The sequence below is a fragment of the Acinonyx jubatus genome, chromosome C1 (assembly GCF_027475565.1).
Source record: "Acinonyx jubatus isolate Ajub_Pintada_27869175 chromosome C1, VMU_Ajub_asm_v1.0, whole genome shotgun sequence".
Classification (NCBI taxonomy): Eukaryota; Metazoa; Chordata; class Mammalia; order Carnivora; family Felidae; genus Acinonyx; species Acinonyx jubatus.
Genome location: NC_069381.1, coordinates 36,605,101 through 36,625,605, shown reverse-complemented (window position 1 = coordinate 36,625,605; position 20,505 = coordinate 36,605,101). Strand labels below are relative to the sequence as shown.

The 20,505-nt window shown below is 44.0% G+C and overlaps 3 protein-coding genes across 12 annotated transcripts in view; 2 read left to right on the top strand and 1 right to left on the bottom strand.

Annotated features, from left to right (window-relative positions):
• The window catches only part of EFCAB14 (EF-hand calcium binding domain 14), a 38,217-nt gene extending 34,101 nt beyond the window's left edge, over positions 1–4,116 (top strand). For both annotated transcript variants that reach the window (XM_015070581.3, XM_015070573.3), the window contains one exon: positions 630–4,116. In XM_015070581.3, the coding sequence (XP_014926067.1) occupies positions 630–805 (176 nt within the window). In that variant the 3' untranslated portion in view covers positions 806–4,116. The remainder of the gene's footprint in view (positions 1–629) is intronic.
• A 1,900-nt stretch (positions 4,117–6,016) lies between these two features.
• On the bottom strand, positions 6,017–12,617 carry TEX38 (testis expressed 38). 8 transcript variants are annotated; one of them, XM_053213766.1, is made up of 2 exons: positions 7,348–7,489; positions 6,017–6,699 (listed from the first exon to the last, which is right to left on the bottom strand). In XM_053213766.1, the coding sequence occupies exons 1-2, from the start codon at positions 7,443–7,445 to the stop codon at positions 6,171–6,173; spliced, it is 627 nt and encodes a 208-aa protein (XP_053069741.1). In that variant the 5' UTR covers positions 7,446–7,489; the 3' UTR covers positions 6,017–6,170. The 8 variants fall into 8 exon arrangements, with proteins under 8 accessions (XP_053069741.1, XP_053069759.1, XP_053069748.1 ...); XM_053213784.1 differs by lacking the exon at positions 7,348–7,489 and adding an exon at positions 12,599–12,617 and having other exon boundaries at positions 6,020–6,699; XM_053213773.1 differs by lacking the exon at positions 7,348–7,489 and adding an exon at positions 7,182–7,315 and having other exon boundaries at positions 6,020–6,699.
• The window catches only part of ATPAF1 (ATP synthase mitochondrial F1 complex assembly factor 1), a 27,864-nt gene continuing 18,699 nt past the window's right edge, over positions 11,341–20,505 (top strand). Inside the window, exons 1-4 of one of the 2 annotated variants that reach the window (XM_027059285.2) lie at positions 11,341–11,763; positions 14,621–14,729; positions 18,804–18,854; positions 19,490–19,552. In XM_027059285.2, coding sequence (XP_026915086.1) covers positions 11,441–11,763; positions 14,621–14,729; positions 18,804–18,854; positions 19,490–19,552 — 546 coding nt within the window. In that variant the 5' untranslated portion in view covers positions 11,341–11,440. The remainder of the gene's footprint in view (positions 11,764–14,620; positions 14,730–18,803; positions 18,855–19,489; positions 19,553–20,505) is intronic. The other variant, XM_027059284.2, reaches the window with a different exon arrangement.

The window sequence follows — 20,505 nt, the reverse complement described above, 5'->3', positions numbered from 1 at the left end:
AGCTCCTACCATTAGCTCTTGAGGCTTCTGCAGTCCTTTTTACCCGTCCAACATAAGAATAAAATCTGGAAAATCTAAAAGGAAGGCCTTGGGGAGAAAGCCCAGCCCACTCATTTCTCCTGTGATTATCTGTCACTGCTTCTGTTTTGGAAGGATAGTGTCATTCAGTAATTCTTCTCATTCGTAAAGGATCAAGAATCATCTTTCTGATTTAGTGAGATACTGAACTTTATCTTTTGGAAACAGAGTCTGCAAAATAGCTTTTCTTTTAGTGCTTTGCATTCAGTTGAGGCTGCTTTTTAAACTGTTAAGTAAATTTGGGGCACTTGGGTAACCCAGTCAGTTAAGTGTCTGACTCTCGATTTTGGCTCAGATCATGTTCTCACGGTTCATGAGTCCAAGTCCCTCATCAGGCTCTGTGCTGACAGTGAAGGGCCTGTTTGGGATCCTCTCTCTCCCCCCTCGCTTTCTGACCTTCTCCTACACACACACACACACACACCTGCGCACACATACGCTTTCTCTCAAAAATAAGTAAACTTTAAAATAAACTAATTAATTAAAATAAACTGTTAAGTAAATTTAGCTATATGTGTAGACATACACATTCTGTAATTCCTTTTTAACAGATCTTCAGGATTTATTCCACAAGACTGGCCAGGACATGGATGGAAAGCTGACCTACCAGGAAATCTGGAACTCCTTAGGTTCTGCCGTGCCAGGACTAGAGACTTTGAAAGAGTTTGATTCTGATGGCGATGGAAGATATTCATTCCTGGAGCTAAGGGTAGCTTTAGGTGTCTAGTCTCATCAGGCATATTTTAGAAATGCTATACATCCGGGACTACCTAATATCTACTCACCTAACAAGAACAACTGTTTTACTTACCAATCAATCCTCCAGTCCTCCAAACTACTGTAGCAGACACATTGTCACCTTTTAACTTGTTTGAAAGAGCTATAAAATTATTTTTTTAAAAAAAGGCCATTTTACTTATGTGATATTCAGAAATCTCTGATTTCCTAAAACCAGTAAGATCTTAATTTAAAAATTGCCAGAAAAAAGTCAAGCTCTCTTTTCCCTCTTTCCTTTTTTTTTTTTTTTTTTTTTTTTTTTTTTTTAGGGAAGGAAACCTTATCTTTTAAAACTGGAAAATGTGTATATAGAGAGAATAAGCCACCTTTTATATTTCACATAAATTTGCCTTAAATTAGCTGCACTTTATACAGACTCAGAAAATGTCTTTCCTTTAAAAGGTAGACCTTTTCTGTTTGTAAATATTTAAAATGAAAGAAAGAATTGTGCATATTTTGTGGGAAGTAGGAAGAATGGTTTGAAACAGGATGTGAACAAATGACTTGTTATTAAAAATTGCTGATCTGGTAACTGAGGAAAGTATGTCCATGTCTCCTTTAGGTGCTGCCACGGGGTTTGGCATGGAAGCTGGAGGAATAGATTTGGGAAGGTGAGGTGACACTGTAGCACAGTGCTGCCCCCAGGCTCAGGAAAATAAGATTCTGGCTTTTTGTTCTGTCCCCTCAGCTAATCCCAACCTCTGAACCAGAGAAGTCTCGTTGGGGGTTTTTTCTCACTTTTAATCCTATTTCAGTGTTGATGAGCATAAAAAGTTATCCTGTGGGGAGCTACGTTTTCCCCACTGAGTGAGCTAGATTATCTTCACCCACCCACCAAAGTCCATCCTCAAGCCAGAGCTGACCGCCACCTCTGATGCGGTCTCCGTTCTGAGGGGCAGGGCAGCACTTTCACTCACTATCACAGCCTGGCTACCCAGGAGGAACCTTAGAGGATAGCTTTGCCCCTCCTTTTGACCCAGGAAACTCCTTGAGGTTTTACCTGAAGGTTTTTGCCAAGAAGAACCTCCTACGTTCCTCTGTGGCCTGAAACCAGTGAAGTTGTGAAATGCAGCACATGAAATCCTGTTAGGTTCCCTACCAGTTGTCAGCTCAGAAGTGGCTACAGGGGTTCTGTCCAGAGGATGCCAAACCACGTGGAGCTGGCCTGGACCAGGCGCTTCACTTGATGGCAGCAAGTTTCTTCAGATCTCATAACAAGCAAGTGCAATACTTCTCCCTTTAAATATTTCTGTAGGCCCCCAGAAAAGTAGGAAAGGTCCCCAGACCGGAAGGAATTACATCTGTGTGTGTGCTGTGCTGTTCGTAGAAGCAGGCTTTGGGCAACACAAAAGGAAATACTTCACAAAACTTAACTGGTGCCGTAGCCCACGTCAGGGAGAAACTACAGGTTTCATGGCATAGACTTCTTTAGTAGAGCTCATTTCTATTTTAACTTTATCCAAGTTGCCCTGTTACCTGTGGATGCAGTCGCACACTCTTAAACATTTTAGGGCTGGGTTTTTTCTTTATATGATGTTGAGTTTAGTGTTGGCTAACCTTGATTTTTTTTTTTCTGAAAGTATTAAAGTTTAGTTAAAGCAAGATGAAGTCTTTTCCCATGAATGTGTCTGCTTACCTCATAATGGCTTGTGCTTCTTTCTGTCTTTTGAAAAAAACAAAAAAACTCCCTTGCGCATCTGAGCTATTTCACTTTCTTGGAAAGGTTAAAATATAGTATAAAATTAGCCTGGCACTTTAGGTACCTTGAAGATAACTCTTTTTCTTCTGGCTGCCTTCCATGCCCACCCCCTTTTTAAATATATATACCCTTACAGATTTTGTAACAACCAAATAAAATTCTAGCAATAAATTGAATTATACTGCTATATTTGTATATACTGTACCATAAATAGTATGTCTGTACCTGGAAGGTATTTTTTTGAGAACTGATTTATATGAAATATACTTGAGGGTAATGTAGCTTGTCCTTTTTGGTTTCAAATTCTTATTCATAGGCAGATACTTTGAGGACACCTTAACTCTTTGTTGCCTGTACTTTTCTTTTGTACCAGATAGCTATACCTGGAGAAGTCAGTTTTGTTTTCCAGTTGATCACCTGTCCGTCCCACCTCCAGCTTATCTGGCTAGCTAGCATTGTCCCAGGGCTAGCTGTGTGTACCTCTTCCCTACCAAACTGGCGGAGGTGTTTCTGCTTCACTTGCAGATGAATCCCTTTGCCATAACTGCTGCCCTGTCTCCCAGACTGAAGCAGGGCATGTTGAACTCTTTTGTTCCAGGTTGAGCAGATTCATTGGCTTAAGAGTTTTATAAGCCACTCACTCAGTGTTAATTTGGGAGTTTTATTTGTAAGTGGTCTTAACTTCTCCAACCTGGGGCTTCTGAGCTGTAGTCAAGCCTTTCCTGCCTCATCTCAGGGGAAGATTGGGTTTTGGTTTTTGTTTCAAATACTTTTACCTTTTCACTCTGGCAGTGCCTACTGCTGCTGCTTTCCTAAGTTACCCAAAGCACTGCTTCTTGGCCCCTTTTTTTTCTTTTGCCTTACTATCTTGGATCATGTTTACTTAGAGAGCCTCCCTATAAATCAGAGGACCAAAAAGGTATTCTAGGAAGAGAAGAATCAAAGGAATAGAGAACCTGGCTTAGGGGTGACTGTAGTGTCATTTTACGGGCAGAGAGGGACCTGGCATTTAGGAATGTGTCTGATACAGCAAAGCTGAAGAGGACACCCTTCACCTGCCACCAACAACTTTTCCTTCCATTGGTGTTTCCTCACTTTATGTTGCTTTGCTGGACGTAACCCTGTTGCCCCCCACTCCTACTGCGCCAGTCTTGCTCGTCACAGTTGAAGACTTTGACGGTGATGGGCTCATACTCATAATGGCCTGCTGTTGAGTTGTTTTTAGTGGCAGCTTTTGTTTGCTACACACCTCATTGGCTTATGAACACCAGCTAGATGTGGTTCCTTCTTTCATATCCAAACCAGAACACATTTGGGTATTCCTGAGACTTATTACAGAGTGTGTATTGTTTGTTATACGAACCTAACCTACCTTGTTGTTTTCTCATATTAAGAAATGTAAATCTACTTTGCTTTAGTGGAGCTATTTTGGTACTGTATAAGCAATTTCGGTTCTATTTAGGGAGTGAATTCAAGGTCTCTATGACTTAAGCTTTGCTTATTTCATATAGGTAATACAGCTATTTTAATTTATCTAAATAAAACATTTCCTTTTTCTCCCACTGTGTCTGTGACTAAAGGTCCCCCTCTCTTCTGACCTTCAATTACTAAGGAAAAAACCTTTGATCCTTATATAGACTCCCTCCTTCCAAAAACAAAAACTAACAGATGGTAAAGAGTCTGCTTTAAGAACTGCAGAATCTGCCCTAAAAGTGAAGGCTGCTGCTTAGGCATCTGCAGTGTTGAAGAGGGTGGGGCAAGGGAAGAGTGAGTCCCTTCCCTTCTCTGTATCAACCAAGCTCCACTTAGGTCTCCATTGGTGTTTTGTGTTTGGGGTTTTTTTGGTTCTTGGGAGTTGCTTTTGTAAGATTCAGTGGAAGAGCATATTTACAAGGAATGTTCCACTGCCTTCTAAAGGGGTAGGGGATGGTGGGAGAAATCCATTCCAAGAGAGTGGTCATATAGAGGCTGGGGCTTTTTCATACACTGAGAAAAATTAGCTCTGCGTGTTTGCTAGGGTTCTGGGATTTCACACACAGAAGCAAACATACACAATCCGTGGCCTTTCCCTTCAGGAAGACTACAGAAAGCTTACCTCATTTACAATTATGGTGACATGATGTCTTCATGCCTAAAGTGAAGAGGAAATTTTATATCCTGGGGGAGAGCTGGGGTTTCTTATCTTTAAAGTGGGACCAGGGCACCTGGGTGGCTCAGTCAGTTAAGCGTCCAACTTCAGCTCAGGTGATGATCTCACGGTCTGTGAGTTCGAGCCCCATGTCAGGCTCTGTGACGACAGCTCAGAGACTGGAGCCTGCTACTGATTCTGTGTCTCCCTCTCTCTGCCCCTCCCCCACTCACACTCTTTCTCTCTCAAAAAAAAAAACCAAACATTAAAAAAAAATAAAAAGTAAATAAAGTCAGACCTCATAGCCAGTATTCTCTTTGTCTCTTCTTTTAGGATTGTTTCCAAAATGTACAAAAATATCCCCATGTAGTGGATATTTACTTTTGGAGGGTCCATGGATGCGTTTGAGAAACATTTTAAAAAGAAGAAAAAAAGGAGGGGTGCCTGGGTGGCTCAGTCGGTTGAGCATCCAACTTCAGCTCAGGTCATGATCTCATGGTTCATGAGTTGGAGCCTTGCATTGCACTTGCTGCATTGCACAGAGCCCGCTTCGGATCATCTGTCCACCCCCCCCACTCACACTCTCTCAAAAATAAACATTAAAAAAACTTTTTTTTAAGATTAAAAAAAAAGTACATTTTGTGTGTAATTTTAGGGGGTTCAATGACCAGACCTCCTAAGTCAATCCATGGACCAAGTTAATTACACCCTCCAGACACACAATCATTTGCCAAGTGTTTTCTAACAAGACTTATCATAGGGAAGGGACACTATGGGGGATGCTGAGAAGACCAAGAACTTTGATGCCAGGAAGATGGAAATTTGAGACCTGGCTCTGCAGCATAAAAACGATATGGCAGACGCCCTTGGAACCTGTCTCTTCCTTTGTAAGAGGAGGATTGTGGTGTCCATTTGGCAGTTTTCTTGTATCAGACATAATGCAGAGACACCCATAACTCAGTGCATCATCAGTGTTAACAAAGAATGCAATTCAGCCAGCAATGCAGTGTGGCTCATGGATCTCATGATGACTTGTCTGTGACGTGACCATGACCACTGTGAATCGCCATAGCTCACGCACCCTCAGCAGCTATCACTCTTGGGGCAGCTGTGCTTAATGTCACACAGAACAGCAGTGCCTTTGGATACCTAGCCCAGGGCCTGGCATGCATTTTTGGTCTCAAATACTGAACAGAAGGATGTTGAGTTCCATTGTGTCTCCCCACAGCCAACCCTCCTGTTCCCATTTATGAAGGTCCCGTTGGTGACCTTCAGCTAGGTTTGCAAAGTGCCCCCATCAGACAGGGGAAGGACACTGCCCTCCTAAAGACAAATAAGACACAAGGGAGCCTTGGACTTTTTTTAGTCTTTCATAATGTGACATCCAGATGAGTTCTGGTCTGTGTGTCAATACCACCTCCCCGAGGTTCGGTCCATTTTCCTGCTCTGCCCATAATACTTCCAGCTCCCACCCTCAGTGAGAGGTGGCTATAATTCTGAGGCAAAAGCCTTGGCACTGAAGCAGTGGTCTTCATGGACCATCGTGGGGAGGGAATGGAAGTGGACATTCCTTTCAGGACAGGTGTCCAAAGGGTAGGAGACCGAGTGGTTCAGCATTGAGGGCAGGTTGCACAGGGAAGGGGCAAAGGGCACCTCCTGAAAGATGGGCACCAGGAGTGGGGAGCTGGTCCGGGACTGCAGCACTGGGGAAGGTAAAGCCTGCCTGGGGACCAGCTGCAGTGCAGGTTGCGGGGGGACAGGGGCCTCCACCTTGGGGCTGCTGTCTTGGGCAACAGAGCTCCTGCTCCCAGGGACGTCCAGTTCCCACAGAGGATCTGAATTCTGGACCTCAGTCTCGGTCTTGGTGACAGCAGGGGGAGGGCCCGTGTTGACAGTTGTGTTCATGCCATAATGCCGACGCTTGTTAATCCAGTACAACAGGGGGCTGTAGGTGAACGTGGCGGCTCTCATCACCTTCACCCACTCCTGGGCACGCTCTTCTCGTCGCAAGTTCTTCCTCCAGTGCAGAAAGAGAATGCAGCCACCGGTTACCACAGAACACAGCCCCAGGAATCCAAAGTACAATGAGACCCATACTAAGGCAATAAGAAAGAAAAAGAGGCAAGCTGGCTGATAGCTCTAATTGGGGCCTGAGCTGTTTCTCATTCTTTCCCTTAACCCTTTCATCAATTATCCCATCCACTTAACCACTCTCCGTTCCTCCCTTCCCTCATTGACTTGTCTCATCATTCTCTTATTTAGTCAATGCTAGATTTCCAGGGAGGTTAAGAGGCCATCTTTAGTCCTTTACGGATAAGGAAAGTTAGGTCTAGAGGGGCATGACCTGCCCAGGCTTGGTCAAGCCTCTGATTCACCATCCTGGCCCCATCCAATCCATCAGATTGAGAAGCCTTACCAAAGGCAAGGCCCATCAAGGAAGTTAAAGTTTATCAGTTGACAAGGACATAGGTATCCCATCCCATTCCACCATACCCTTACCCATTCAGCTGTGATAGCCCTAGGGTATTCATAGAACCCCCCTCTGGTTCCGCAGAGAAACGTGATCTCTGCCCTCAATCCTTAGTTTTCTAGAGGAAACTATATCCTAACTGCTTAGCACACCTCCAGGCAGGCAGCCACCACCCCATCCATGTAAAACGTTTACCCTGGGTGCCTGCTCTGAGCTAAGGCACAAAGCAAGGGGCAGGAACTGAAGGGGCATTTACCACCAGGGAGGCTCAGGTCCTCCCGCTGGGAATCCATAATTTCGAGCCCTGGTACCCAGCTGATGGCTCTGGGGAGAGGGGGCTCACCTACCCATCTGCCTAGTCAATAGGAGTCCCTGTAATGCTCAGCCCCATTGTTCCCTAAAGGTGAGGTCAGTGAGTTCTGAGCATTAAACATTCTAGGGGCAGGGCTTGTGAAGCCTTGGGTAAACGAAGGAAAGGACTCTATCCAATGGTGTCCTTATAGGCATAGTGTGTCTCTACTTCCAGGGACTGATCCACCCACTGAACTGTCTGTCCCCCACCCCTTACGGTGAAGACAGGACCCCAGGAAAGGGACCCAGGTCTCTCAAGGGTCTATCCATGTTGCTGGGCTTTAAGAAACAGTTGATGGATACCTGTCGAAACCTGTGCAAGGGAACTAAGTGATCAACACCTCAGTCCTTGACTCTTAACAATCTCTCTTTTGTTTAGTTACCTTCCTTCAACAAGTGTTAGCCAATCTTTCCTGAGCATCAGGCCCTGTAGGAGCTCCCCACCATCTGGCCCTACATCTTTTTCCAGCCTCACCTTCCTCCCTATCCTTTACATACCTTCCCCTCTGACCAGGCCAGACTCTTGAACAGACCCTGCCTATTCACATCTCTGGACTTTTGCTCATAATGCTCCTCCACCTAGGAGTGCCCTCCCCACTTCCCCCCGACTGAACACCCACTTACATTTCAAGGCTCAGCTTAGCCCCCCAACTCTGTGACAGTTGTTTCTGTTGGCTTCCCAGAATCCCATCATCTCCAGTTTGAAGGGACTTTGACAGCTGCTACTCCAACTCCTGTCAGATGCTTGAGGCCTGGAGGTAGACCTCTTCTACCCAGCAGCCAATGCTTCAGGACTCACCTGAATCAGGGACTTGCCACACCTCCTGTGGCAGCTCAGTCAGAAAGCCCTTCCCTAAATGAAGCCCAAGTCAGCCTCCCTGCAGGCACAACCCTGGGCCTAGCTCAGCTTCTTGGCACCATTCAATTCCTTCTTTCTAGTCCCCTAGCCTGTGACTATTCAGCACAGATTTCCCTCCAGGTTCCACTTGCCCTTGGCTCTCCTATCTCACTCACTCCTGCTTTTCATCGTCTTTGCTGATTTCTTCTCTTTTCCCTGATCTCTCAATGTCAATGTGCCCCAGGGCTCGGTCTTCAGCCTTCTATGTATATTCATTCCCTCTGTGATCTCATCCAGACTGTGGTTTTAAATATTATACATGCACTGACTGACAACTCACACTTTATTTATATCCAGCCCAAACTGCTCCCCAGGACTTTGAACTCATTCACCTAACAGCCTGGTTGACATGCCTACCATTACGGGGATTAAGTCTATTACGTTTTCTCAAACTAACATGCCCCCCAAACTTCTGATCATCCAGCCTCCAAAACCTACCCCAGACTTCCTCCTCTCCATAAATGGCAACTCTGTCCTTCCAGTTGTTCAGACCAAGAGCCTGTAAGTCACCCTGGACTCCTTTTATTCTCTTGTGGCCACATTTGCTCCATGAGCACAATCATTAGGCCTTGCCTTCAACACACATCCAGAATGTAACCACTGTCCCATCACTATCACTTCTTTCTAAGCACTGCCCTCCCCCACTTTGAGTACTGGTCTCCCTGTAGGGTGACCAGCCATCCCCATTTGCCCTGGACTGAGGACGTTTCCAGAACAGCAGATTTTTGACACTAAAGACAGGAAAGTCTCAGGCAAACTAGGACAAATTGGTCACCCTTGGGAGAACTTCCATCCTTGCTGCAGCACCCCCACCCCACCGCCACCCACCACAACATGCCCTGTATTTCACCAGCAACCGGAAAGAGGCTTTTAAAAAGTAGATTTAAAAAAAAAAAAAGTAGAGCATGTTACTTCTCTGCTCAAAACCTACATTGACTCTCCATCATACTCAGAATAAACAAAGTCCTCAACCAAGGTCTACAGAGCCCTAAGTGATCTAACTACCCCTTCCCATACCTCTTCACATAAGAACCTCCTTGGTGTTCCAAAAGTAGGGCAGGTATGCTCCTGCATCGAGGCCTTTGCACTTACTGTTCCCTCTATCTGGAAGGTTCTTCTCCCAGATATCCAGATAGATGATTCCCTCATTTCCAACAACTCTCCGCACAAATGTCCCCTTATCTCTATCTCTCTTACCCTGTTTTGTTTTTCTTCATAGAATGTATCATCACCTAACATTACAGTTGACCCTTGAACAATATGGGGGTTAGGGACAACAATCCCCTGCACAGTTGAAAGTCCATGTGCAACTTTTGACTCCCCCCAAACTTTACTAATAGCCTACTGTTGACCAGAAGCCCTACCAATAACATCAATAGATTAACACATATTTTGTGTATACAGTATATGCCATATTCTTACACATAAAGTAAGCTAAAGAAAATGTTAAGGAAATCATAAAAGAAAACACATTTACAGTGTTGTAAAAAATCCACGTGTAAGTGCATCTGCACAATTCAAACCCATGTCGTTCAAGGGTGAACCGTTTATTTTTTGTCTCTTACCCCACTAGAATGTAAGCTCCATGAATAAGTGTAAACAAGGAAATAACTACCTAAGAATTTCAGATAGAATTGCTATGAAGAGAATAAAATAAGGTAGTGGGATAAAGAATATAAAGGGATAGGGGGCATCAAGAAAAGTCCCTTTGAGGTGCTGACTTGTAAACTGAGCCATAAATGATGAGGAGGGAGCCTCATGCAGATCCAAGCAGAGGGATCAGCCAGTTCAAGGATCCTGAGGCAGGTATAGGTCAGCACACTTGAAGGACTTACTAATCTCAGAGTCTACCACACTACTTCCAGCACAGGTCAGGGCCCAGGGCCAATCCCCACAAGTATAGGTTAGCCTGAGAAGAGTTGAAGATCCTGACCCTGCCCCAGAGGAATCCACCATTCAGGAAGTGTTTCTACCAGGTAAGACCCAGACAGGAAGTCCATGAAGACTTGAAGTCATGAAGTCTGTCTGTCCATGAAGACAAATTGATCAGTGCCATCATAGGCTTGTTCCAGGGCCCTGTGCTGGGAGTGGGACACAGAGATGTTGATGTCACTGTCCATGATCTCAGGAGCTCCCACTTGGTTCAAGGGGATGAAGAAGACTGTGGTGGAGTACCTGGGTGGCTCAATCGGTTAAGTGTCCCACTCTTGATCTCAAGTCAGGATCTCATGGTTTGTGAGATGGAGTCCAGCATTGGGCTCTTCACTGACAGTGGGAAGCCTGCTTGGAATTCTCTCTCCTTCTCTCTCTGTCCCCCCACCCTTGTTCATACACACACTCTCTCAAAATAAATAAATAAACTTAAAAAAAGATGGTATTGGGTCAAGAGAGAGGAAAGAAAGAACATTCCAAGCATCAAAAGCAGCCAAAATAAAGACTTGTCAGGGACAGACCCAGGTGTCTCTTTAGGGAAGAGGGTAGTTCAGTTTGGCTGGCGCTCAAAGTGGATGTCAGGAAGCAGAGGGAGACAAGGCTTCGGAGGCAGCCGGCATCTTGCAAAGAGTTCAGTCCTTGAGACAAGTTCTCTTAATGACCCTCAGCCTCAGTTTCTTCATTGGTAAAATGAGGAAAAAGCCTGCCTCACAGGGTATGAAGCAGTTAGTGTCCTGCACACAGAAACACCCAGTAAAGAGAAGCTGTTACTGTGATTCTAGTTGATGAAGGGGCCTTGGATGCTGAAGGACAACTACTGCGGCGAGTGCCAAGAGAATCTGAGAGGGAGCAATCTCCGTGAGGACCAGCAACAGGTCCGAGCGGCTTTAAGAAGAGACTTGGAGCGCACAGACTGTTGGACCCGAGCGGGAGGGCGTGGAGGCCAGCTGGCTCGAGGGAGAAGGCGGGCCGTGGCGCTCCGAGCGGCGGGCAGAGCGGCAAGCTCCCTCCTCCCCGCTGCGCCTCACCTCGCCCTCTCCGGGGCCCGGAACCTTGCGCGCGCGGAACCTCGGTGCCGGAGCCGGGGCACGGCAGACCCGGAGCGCGATGGAGCCGGCGCGCGGGTCGCGGGCTGAGGCCGACGCGCACGAGGAGGAGGAGGCGGGGGTGGCAATGGCTGCCGTGGTGGCGGCGGCCGGTGGCACGGGCCCCGCCGTGCTGCAGGTGGCCGGTCTGTACCGGGGCCTGTGCGCGGTGCGTAGCCGCGCTCTAGGACTGGGGCTCGTGTCCCCCGCGCAGCTGCGTGTGTTCCCGGTGCGCCGCGGCTCGGGCCGGCCCGCGGGGGGTGCCGACGGCAGCGGGGCCGGGGCCGAGCTCGAGGCCAACCCCTTCTACGACCGCTACCGGGACAAGATCCAGCAGCTGCGCAGGTGCGGGCGCCGGCCGGCCGGCGGCGGGCTGGGAGGGGCGGCGCGCGGCCCGCGTTTCTGGTGGATCCGACATCCTCGGTGCTTAGAACAGCCCTGCGATGCGGGCCCGGTTGCTGTCACTACTCTATAGATGATGCGTCTGGGCTCAGAGAAGCAAGGTCACTTGCTAACATCGCACAGCTAGGGTCAGAGCTGAGAGTCTCTGCAAAGTCCTCGCTCTTCCCCCAGTTGTCTGTCTCTGCTCTAGTTCTCAAAATGCAGAGGTGGAATCCTGTGTCAGACCTTATGAAGTAGGCAGTTCCAAGAGACCTGCCCTCATTATAGAAATGGGAACGTGGAGCCTTTCATAGAAAGGACTTGACTTGCTCAAGGTCACATATTGATTCACTGGGGCCTGGCCTAGAACTGGGGTTCCCAGGTTTCTAGCTACAGCCCTGACTACAAGGAAAGGAAGTTGGGGGAGGGAGCAGGGCGTCAAAGACTAATGGTGTGGCAGTTGGATCAACCACCGAATCCTCTCATTAAGATGAGGAAACTGAGAATCAGCATCAGAGATTTGGCAGAGGTCACACAGCTGGTTGGGATTCATCTGTCTTGGAATCCAGGATTCCTAACACTTCTTCTCAGCTTCCAGATAAGAGGACTTGGAGATCAAGAGGCTTAAGGTGGGTGTAAGGGGACCAAGGGAGGGTCTGAAGAGTTTAAGTGGGAAGAACTGAAGGAGATCAAAGATGAAAATTAAAGGGGCTTGGGAGAGAATTTGGCAGGGTGGGCAGGCAGTTGGTTTGGGAAACCAAAGACTGAGTACTATTAACTTCTTTGAGTTCTGTCTCACCTCTACTTCCATGGCCTTAATTTACTCCTCCGTCATCTCCTGGACTTTTGCAGTCATCCACCAGCTAGTCTTCACCACTTCCACCCCAGTCCAGCTCACTGCTGCTATTGTGATCTGTCTTCTCTTTTTGAAAAAAATGACAGAATAAAGGAATGAGAATTTTTGCTCTCTTTTCAGCAACGTTCATATATACTCAAGAATTTCTCATCTTTAAAACCTTTCCTTGACCTACATTCCCCTCCAGTCTTTTCTCATTGATCCCTTTCACAGGCAGGCAGGCATCTTAGCAGAGTTGTCTACTCATACCCTGAATATTTCACAGCTCCCATTCATTCTTACTCATGAACCAATGAATGGCATGTTTTATTCTTCTTCCCCACTAGATCATTCCCATCAATATTTACACATACTGACATCTCCTAAAGAGTGAGCTTTCTAAAGCACCCACAATGACTCTGGATAATGTCCATATTCTGTAGTGTTCCACACAAGGTTCTCACGCTGTAGTATCTGTCAGTCTCTCTATACTCACGAAAACCTGGGCTCTTGTAGCACCAGCCCCAGGTTTGGTTTGAGCCAATAGCAGGACAAGGCTGTGTGCCCTGCTGACCCCTTCCAGCCTAGTATCTGGATTTTGCATCATACTCTGCTTTGGTGAATTGGGAGGATATGATCTAGCTCCAGACCCACTATATCTAGAGTGTGGACAAATTCCAGAGAGCAGGTTGATAGTGAGGAAATATTCACAAATTACTATATAAAGAAGGGCCAAAAGAACTAAGGCAAGTTTAACCTAGAGAAAAATTTAGAGGGTGACATAATAGTGATTTTCAAGTACTCAGATAAAAAGAATTAGACATTTTTTTTTCTTGTTCCTAAGAGTGAAAGATACAGATAGATTTAGGCTCAGATGTTTTAATAATAAAAGATGTCCAAGGTGGGAGTGCACAGACTCCAATGTCTGGGCTGCTCCTCACTCACTCTACCCACTCACCATAGCAGACCCAGGTACAGCTGTGGATGCTTGCAGCACTTACCCTGGTCCTGGCATTTGCAGTCCCAGCTGGGTGGGTGCCACATCCCACAGGACAGGACCGCTAGACTGACTGTGTACTAAGTTGCTGCTCTGCTGTGGAGGGGAGGAAGACAATCTGCCCATGTAATGGCAATGAAGGGAGTGGTGTTCCTCTGGAATGGAGGAATGGAGTGTTATGGAAGAGGAGTCCCATACAATGCCTTGACCGGGAAGGACTTCACCAGAGTGGTGATCACGATGCCCTTTGGATCCTGCAGACCTCACCTATGACAGGTCTTATGGCCCAGGAGCTGGAATCCCTATATGAGGTCTTCACCAAAGTGTACAGTGGCAAATATCACCTTGTTGCCTACACAGCCTGGAGACTTCTTAACAAGGATGTCAGCCCCAACATAGCCTGAAGACTAGCTTCATTTTGACACAAAGGACAAGTTCTGCTGTTCCATCTGGAGGAGCAACGTCTTGGGAGAGAATCAGGGAGATACTCAGATACTAAATCTCCTGCAAAATAGGCTGCCTAAAGCCTCTGAATCATCTGCATCTGAATAAACAAGTATTTAACCTGGGAGTGGGGGAAAGAGGATGTCCAAGAACTAAATGTGTTCAAGTAACAGTGTTCAAGTAACAACATCTACTAGGAGTGCTATTAGACTCCTGCCTGAGTAGGACAACCAAGCAAGATGACTTCAAAGTCCCCTTCCCATCTTGAGGACTGAATTCCAAGGATGTAGAGTATAAGTACCTGAGGGACCAAGCTCTGCATCACCCTAGGAAATATCCTGCAGGAGAAGAATCGTACACAGGCCCCTTGAGGATTAACAGTTGTTAAATAACTGGATATCTTTGTCCACTTTCTTGATTTGTAGGCAAATCCTTCAACCTCTGAATGCCTGTGTCCTCTCTCTCTGGAAGTGGAACATGATGCTTTGTTATTTCCAAATCCAAAAAGGCTCAAGTAGTTTAACTTTTGGTTTACCTTTAATCAGATCTGACCCAGCTGCTTTTGAATCCCGACTAGAGAAGCGCAGTGAGTTTCGGAAGCAGCCAGTGGGGCACTCCAGGCAAGGTGACTTCATCAAATGTGTGGAACAGAAGGTAAGACCTGCCCCCTTTGTGTTTTTGGCTCACCAGTGCTCCACCCCCCTGAATGTAGCCTCATTATATTCATCTCAGGCTCCATCCATAAAGGGTATCCTGCTCTTTCTGGCAAGGTGCTGTGGTCGTGGTAGAGAAACAGAGGGATGAAAAAGGCATGCTTCTGGGGGGATGCAGTAGAGTGGTCAAAGCAAGGCACACATGGCAGTGGGCTGTAGGGATCAGGGGACAAAAAAGTGCTTCATAGCTATTATTATCCTTAAACAAGAATCAAAGCTGGGGGAAAGCATGTTGAAATCTAATGCAGTGCTTTTCAAACTTTTTGATCATAAGCCACAGTAAGAAATATATTTTACATTGCAGTTCAGTACACACATGTGTATGATTATAACTGAAGCAAAGTTTTTACAAAACAATGCTTACTTTTAGTACATGCAATGCATCTTATTTTCTTTTAAAAACCTTTGGTCACAATCTAGTAAATTGATTTCACAACCTATAATTTGAAAAATACTAACCTAGGGGCACCTGGGTCACTCAGTCAGTTAAGCTTCAGACTCTTGATTTTGGCTCAGCTCATGATCTCATCGTGAGATCAAGTCCCACATTGGGCTCCATGCTGAGCATGGAACCTACTTGTGATTCTCTCTCTCTCTCCCTCTCTCTCTGCCCCTTCCCTGCTCACGTGTGCGTGTACGCACACACACATACGTGTACTCTCTCAAAAATAAACATTAAAAAAAATACTAATCTAGAGTGGTACATAGAACAACTTGGGGGAGAAAAAAGAAAAAGAACAAATTGGAGTGGGAGAGGCTAACACCAGGAAGGATATGCAGTAATCCAGGTGTAGACTTGAGATAACATACAGTAGAAAATTGGGATTCTGCATTGTGTTTTAGCATGAGAGATTTTTATTTAATTTGGAAAATAACTTTTTTTTGCCTTAGGTGTTTTAAATTTTAAGAGAATCCGCTCAGTTTTTTAATAACTGAGTGAGTTCATTAGAACAAAAGCAATAGGTACTGGGTTAATCATTGCAAGGTTGGGGAGCAAATTCAACTTCCTATGACAAATATAGTTTACAACTTTATGTGAACAAACAGGTCTCTACTACAATATTTTAACAAATATAATTTCCTATAATAAACATTTATAGTGCCAAGATTACAAGTCAGTAGCTCTTGGAAATATTACTATATTATAAACTTTTAATGTGACACGGGAAAGCTCTTTGTCCCCTTTTGTAAACAGAGTTAGAAATTCAACTTTATGATGACAAGATAAAATGTAAGTAAAATGTAATTTAATTTTTTTTTAATGTTTATTTATTTTTTGAGAGAGAGACAGCACAAGTGAGGGAGGAACAGAGAGAGAGGGAGACACAGAATCTGAAACAAACTCCAGGCTCTGAACTGTCAGCACAGAGCCTGACGTGGGACTCGAACTCACAAACCGTGAGATCATGACCTGAGCCAAAGCCGGATGCTTAACCGACTGAGCCACCCAGGCGCCCCTAAAATGTAATTTAAATTATGGCAACTCCTGGGTAAATAATGACTTTCTGTCTTTACTATCTAGGTAGATAGAAGAGGGCTAATGACTCCATTCCCAAAGCCTTTTCTTAACTCTGAGTCATTGGTTCCCTACCACATGAGACCCAACATCCCCTTTTTAAAAAAAAAGTTTTTTTAATTCTCCATTTTCTATACTGAAATGGTATGTAGACAATGTAACCCACTGGTGCACATAATTTCAGGGGGAAAAAATCAATATAATGCCCTAGCTGTAATATAAAGGAAAGAACTTTTTAATAAAATACTTATTTAGTAGATGATATGAATGATATTTTTCTATAATGAATGAATGATACAAATGAAATTTTTATAAGTGAAATTTAGTATCTAAGTTCTTGAGCACAACTATGCTGTGAAACCTAATGCAGTCATCAGAGGTTTTCGCCTCCATGTGAAATCCCCATGAAGACGTAAGCAGCAAATATTGACTGGTATAGGGGTGTTACATTATTACTTTAAAAAAACTCCCAAATCATAAGCGATGTTGTTTTCAGTGATCCTCATGAGATTCCATAATGTACAACCTTCTTTTAAGTTACATAATAATTGCATTTCTGAAAATTTCAGTGTTTGTTAAAGCCATGTTAAAAAGAGAGAGAGAGTGAGAGAGAAAGAGAGAGAGAGAGAGAGAGAGAGAAAGAAAGAAAGAAAGAAAGAAAGAAAGAAAGAAAGAAAGGAAGGAAGAAAGAAAGAGAATTAGATTCTAGATGCAAGTAATTGTAAAAAGGTTTTTCACTTACAAGGATATTTGGCTAGACCCTGAAAAGTTGTGCAGGATGAGGGAAAATTCATTATGTGGAACTCATCAGCAAGATCACAGCTCCTGGCACCCCTTCCCTTCCCATAAATACAAATGTCTTCATCCAGTCAACTATTGTAATAATAGAAAAGTTGTCCACACAGATTTCCAAAGCATCTGTAGGGGAGTATTAATGTACCCATTTTAATGTTTTATTAAGTGCTCTTGACACTTTGGGCACATACTTTCAACTATAATTTTAATTACCTTATTTCATTATTTCCAAAGCCTACTTTTTTTTTATTTTTACATTTTAACATTTCCAAAATTGTCTTAAAATTGATGTGATCTGAAAGTATGCTATCTTATTTAGTTAGCGTCATTTTCTGATGCATCAAATAATGGTGCTTCTTAAGAGGTGTCTTAGGGTTAGATAAAACACACTAAGCTTATACTTAGAGCTTAAATTTGTTATTTCTATAAGTGCAAATGGAAATAAAGAATGGATTGGAGGGACATTGTGGAAAAAGAATACATCAGGCTTAGTGAGTAAGAGTAGAAGGCGCTGTGCAGGTGGAGGGCTTCATTTGTTTTGTTTTCACAACGCATATGAAGGTGAGTGGTATGAAAATGAAATCCATTCTCTCTTTTCTGGAAAGTTTACATATGAAGGACAGACTGCATTAGGATGCTGCCACAGGATAGGGGTATGACCAAAAAGACCAGGGTGTATCCAATAGATTTTTCTACACCAGACTTTTGTCTAATTTATGGATACCAGTCTGTGGGCATCATTTATGAAAGGTTTGAATTTGTGAAGGCACAGAATAACAAAAGACAGGGTTTTGTGCAGAAAGTGCTTTTTAGCCTCAGAATCCCAGGTATAGATTATACTCCTTCTGAAAAGCATGGACTTGAACTAAGAAATTCAGAGGAAGACTCAGAAGAAACCATCCATGCTATCAGAAATCTCAAAATAGGATTTCCTGGATGTGGCCTTTCTCAGAAATAGTGGGCAGGAGAAGAAATAATCACTAATTTGATGGAGGGAATATTAAGAGTATGTGCTGGAGGGACGTCTGAGTGGCTCAGTCGGTTAAGCGTCTGACTTCTGCTCGGGTCATGATCTCACGGTTCATGGTTCAAGCCCTGCGTCAGGCTCTGTGCTGACGTCCAGCTCAAAGCCTGGAGCCTGCTTCAGATTCTGTGTCTCCCCCTCTCTGCTCCTCCCCTACTCGTGTTCTCTCTCTCTCTCAAAAATAAGATTAAAAAAAAAATTAAAAAGAGTGTATGCTGGAAAACACTCTAGTCTGATGAGGATGGCTGCCATCAGAAGTGCTGTCACAGATAAGAAGTAGCCTTGGAAAATACATTTTTTCATTTTTTGCCTTCTTTGTGGCTCACTATGGAGCAGATCAGAGAGAGCAGAGCGCAGGAAACCCAAGCAGCTCTCATTCTGGGAAGGAGTCCCTCATGTCCATAGTGGCAGGTATGGAATGGACTCTCAGTACCATTAGATGGTAGTTACTAACAAAGAATCTTTTTTCATCTCTGTATCTCAAAAGCTTAGTCATAGAAAAGTTATATCACAAACAATAACTCTTCGAACAGTGTGTACAGTTACTATATAGAATAGAGAAAAGTGAGTTCTGTAGTGTCAAATTACTAAAATGAGATATTGGGCCCTTCACCTAGCTTAGTGGTCTTTTTCTTATGAGTAAAGCACAGATAAATATCCTGTCTCAACATGTATTTCAGACAGACCCCCTGGGGAAACAGCCTGTGAGCAGAGGATTCACTAAGGACAAGGTAGGTTTCTAATTAAAGATCCAAGTCTGGAGTCATGTGGAACATCTATAACAAGAGGCTGCAAATTTGAACATATTTACCGTGGTTCAGCAATTTGACGATTTTTTTTTTTTTCCAACTGTGGAGATGAGAAATATTTCTAAAAATGTTTACGTCCTTGATATAACCTCTAGCATAGTCTGGGTCCCGGGGGTGCTATGGGAAATATGAAGTAAATACAGTAATATAGAAATAAAGATACCCTTTCTTTCTATAGGAAGTATTTTTTTGAAAGATCAAAGCATGTTTACGCTCATTTAATTTGCAAATAAGGAGCCACCTCTGGTAGAATAGCAGTTAAGGTAACAACCAGATTTTCTTCTCTTACCAGCTACAAGGTGCTGTAGTGCTCATTAGTGAGGATGAAGCATTCAGAAAGTACTTATAGATACTCTCCAGGAATAGTACTGTGAAAATCTGCCTGGGCTTAGGGGTTCACTTCTCTGGGCATGCAGATTTTCTTATACATGTTTTCTACTTACCGAAGATCTGCTCCACTGTCCTGATATGTTGCATCTGACAAGGCTTATAGATAGAGCTAAGCTATTTTATTTTTTAAATTGTGGATGTTAATTGCCTTTTATTTTGTCATCCAGACTCTCAGTTCAATCTTTAACATTGAGATGGTGAAAGACAAAACTGCAGAAGAAATAAGACAGGTAATGAATGAAAATGGATTGGCATACTTTATGAAAATGTGTGCTCTGTAAACCAAATCTGGAAGTAGAAAGCAGCATACATTTCTTGATACCTTTTTCTGCCAAAATGAAAGGTGGTCATAGAAAGGAAAAGTTATGAATTACATGAAAAAGAGTGGCATAAGAAAGCTTGTCCTTATTGGTTTTACTCCTATATGTCTCACCAACTCACATTTCGCCTTTCTGTTTCATTCCTGTTGCCCACATCTTATTTAAAATCATCCATACTGGGGTGCCTGAGTGGCTTAGTCCGTTAAGCATCCAACTCTTGATTTCTGCTCAGGTCATGATCTCATGATCTCACCAGGCTCTGCACTGGTGTGGAGTCTGCTTAAGATTCTCTCTCTTCCTCTCTCTGCCCCTCCTCTGCTCATGTGCACTCTCTTCTCTCTCTCAAAAAATAAATAATCAGTACCGTTTCCTGGCTTGCTGTACTACCTGTCTGAATAGGTTTCCCTGCTCTTGTTTCTCGCTGCTTTTCCACCTCTCATAACCTTACCAGTTTCATTATGGAGAAGCATAGTATATTGGTTAAGAACACAGACTCTAGGCCAACCTGCCAGTTTTAAGTCCTGGCTCTGCCACTCTACAGGAATGATTTTGATAAGTTAGTTGATCTCTCTGGGTCTTAGTTTCCCTATCTGTAAAGTGAAGATAATAATAGTACTTATCTCTTAGAGGTATTTGAGGAATGAAATGAGTTAATATTTATAAAGCATATAGAACAGTGCCTGGCACAGAGTGAGTGCTACATTTGTATTTTTAAGTAAATGAATAAAAATAAGTATTTTGTTAGTAACCCGCTTGCAAATGTTCGGTTACTTCCCATATTCATTTGCTTAGCATTCAGAGTCCTCTGTTAGAGGCTCTCCTTCAGGAAACTTTCTGGACACTTCAAAGCACTTACCATCTAT

What these genes read in the sequence shown, in the direction of transcription:
- TEX38 (XM_015071479.3), bottom strand. Translation starts at nt 7,445, where the DNA reads ATGGATTCCCAGCGGGAGGACCTGAGCCTCCCTGGTG. An exon ending in GGACCTGAGCCTCCCTGGTG is followed by an intron (nt 6,779 to 7,408) that starts GTAAATGCCCCT and finishes TTATTGCCTTAG; the next exon opens with TATGGGTCTCATTGTACTTT.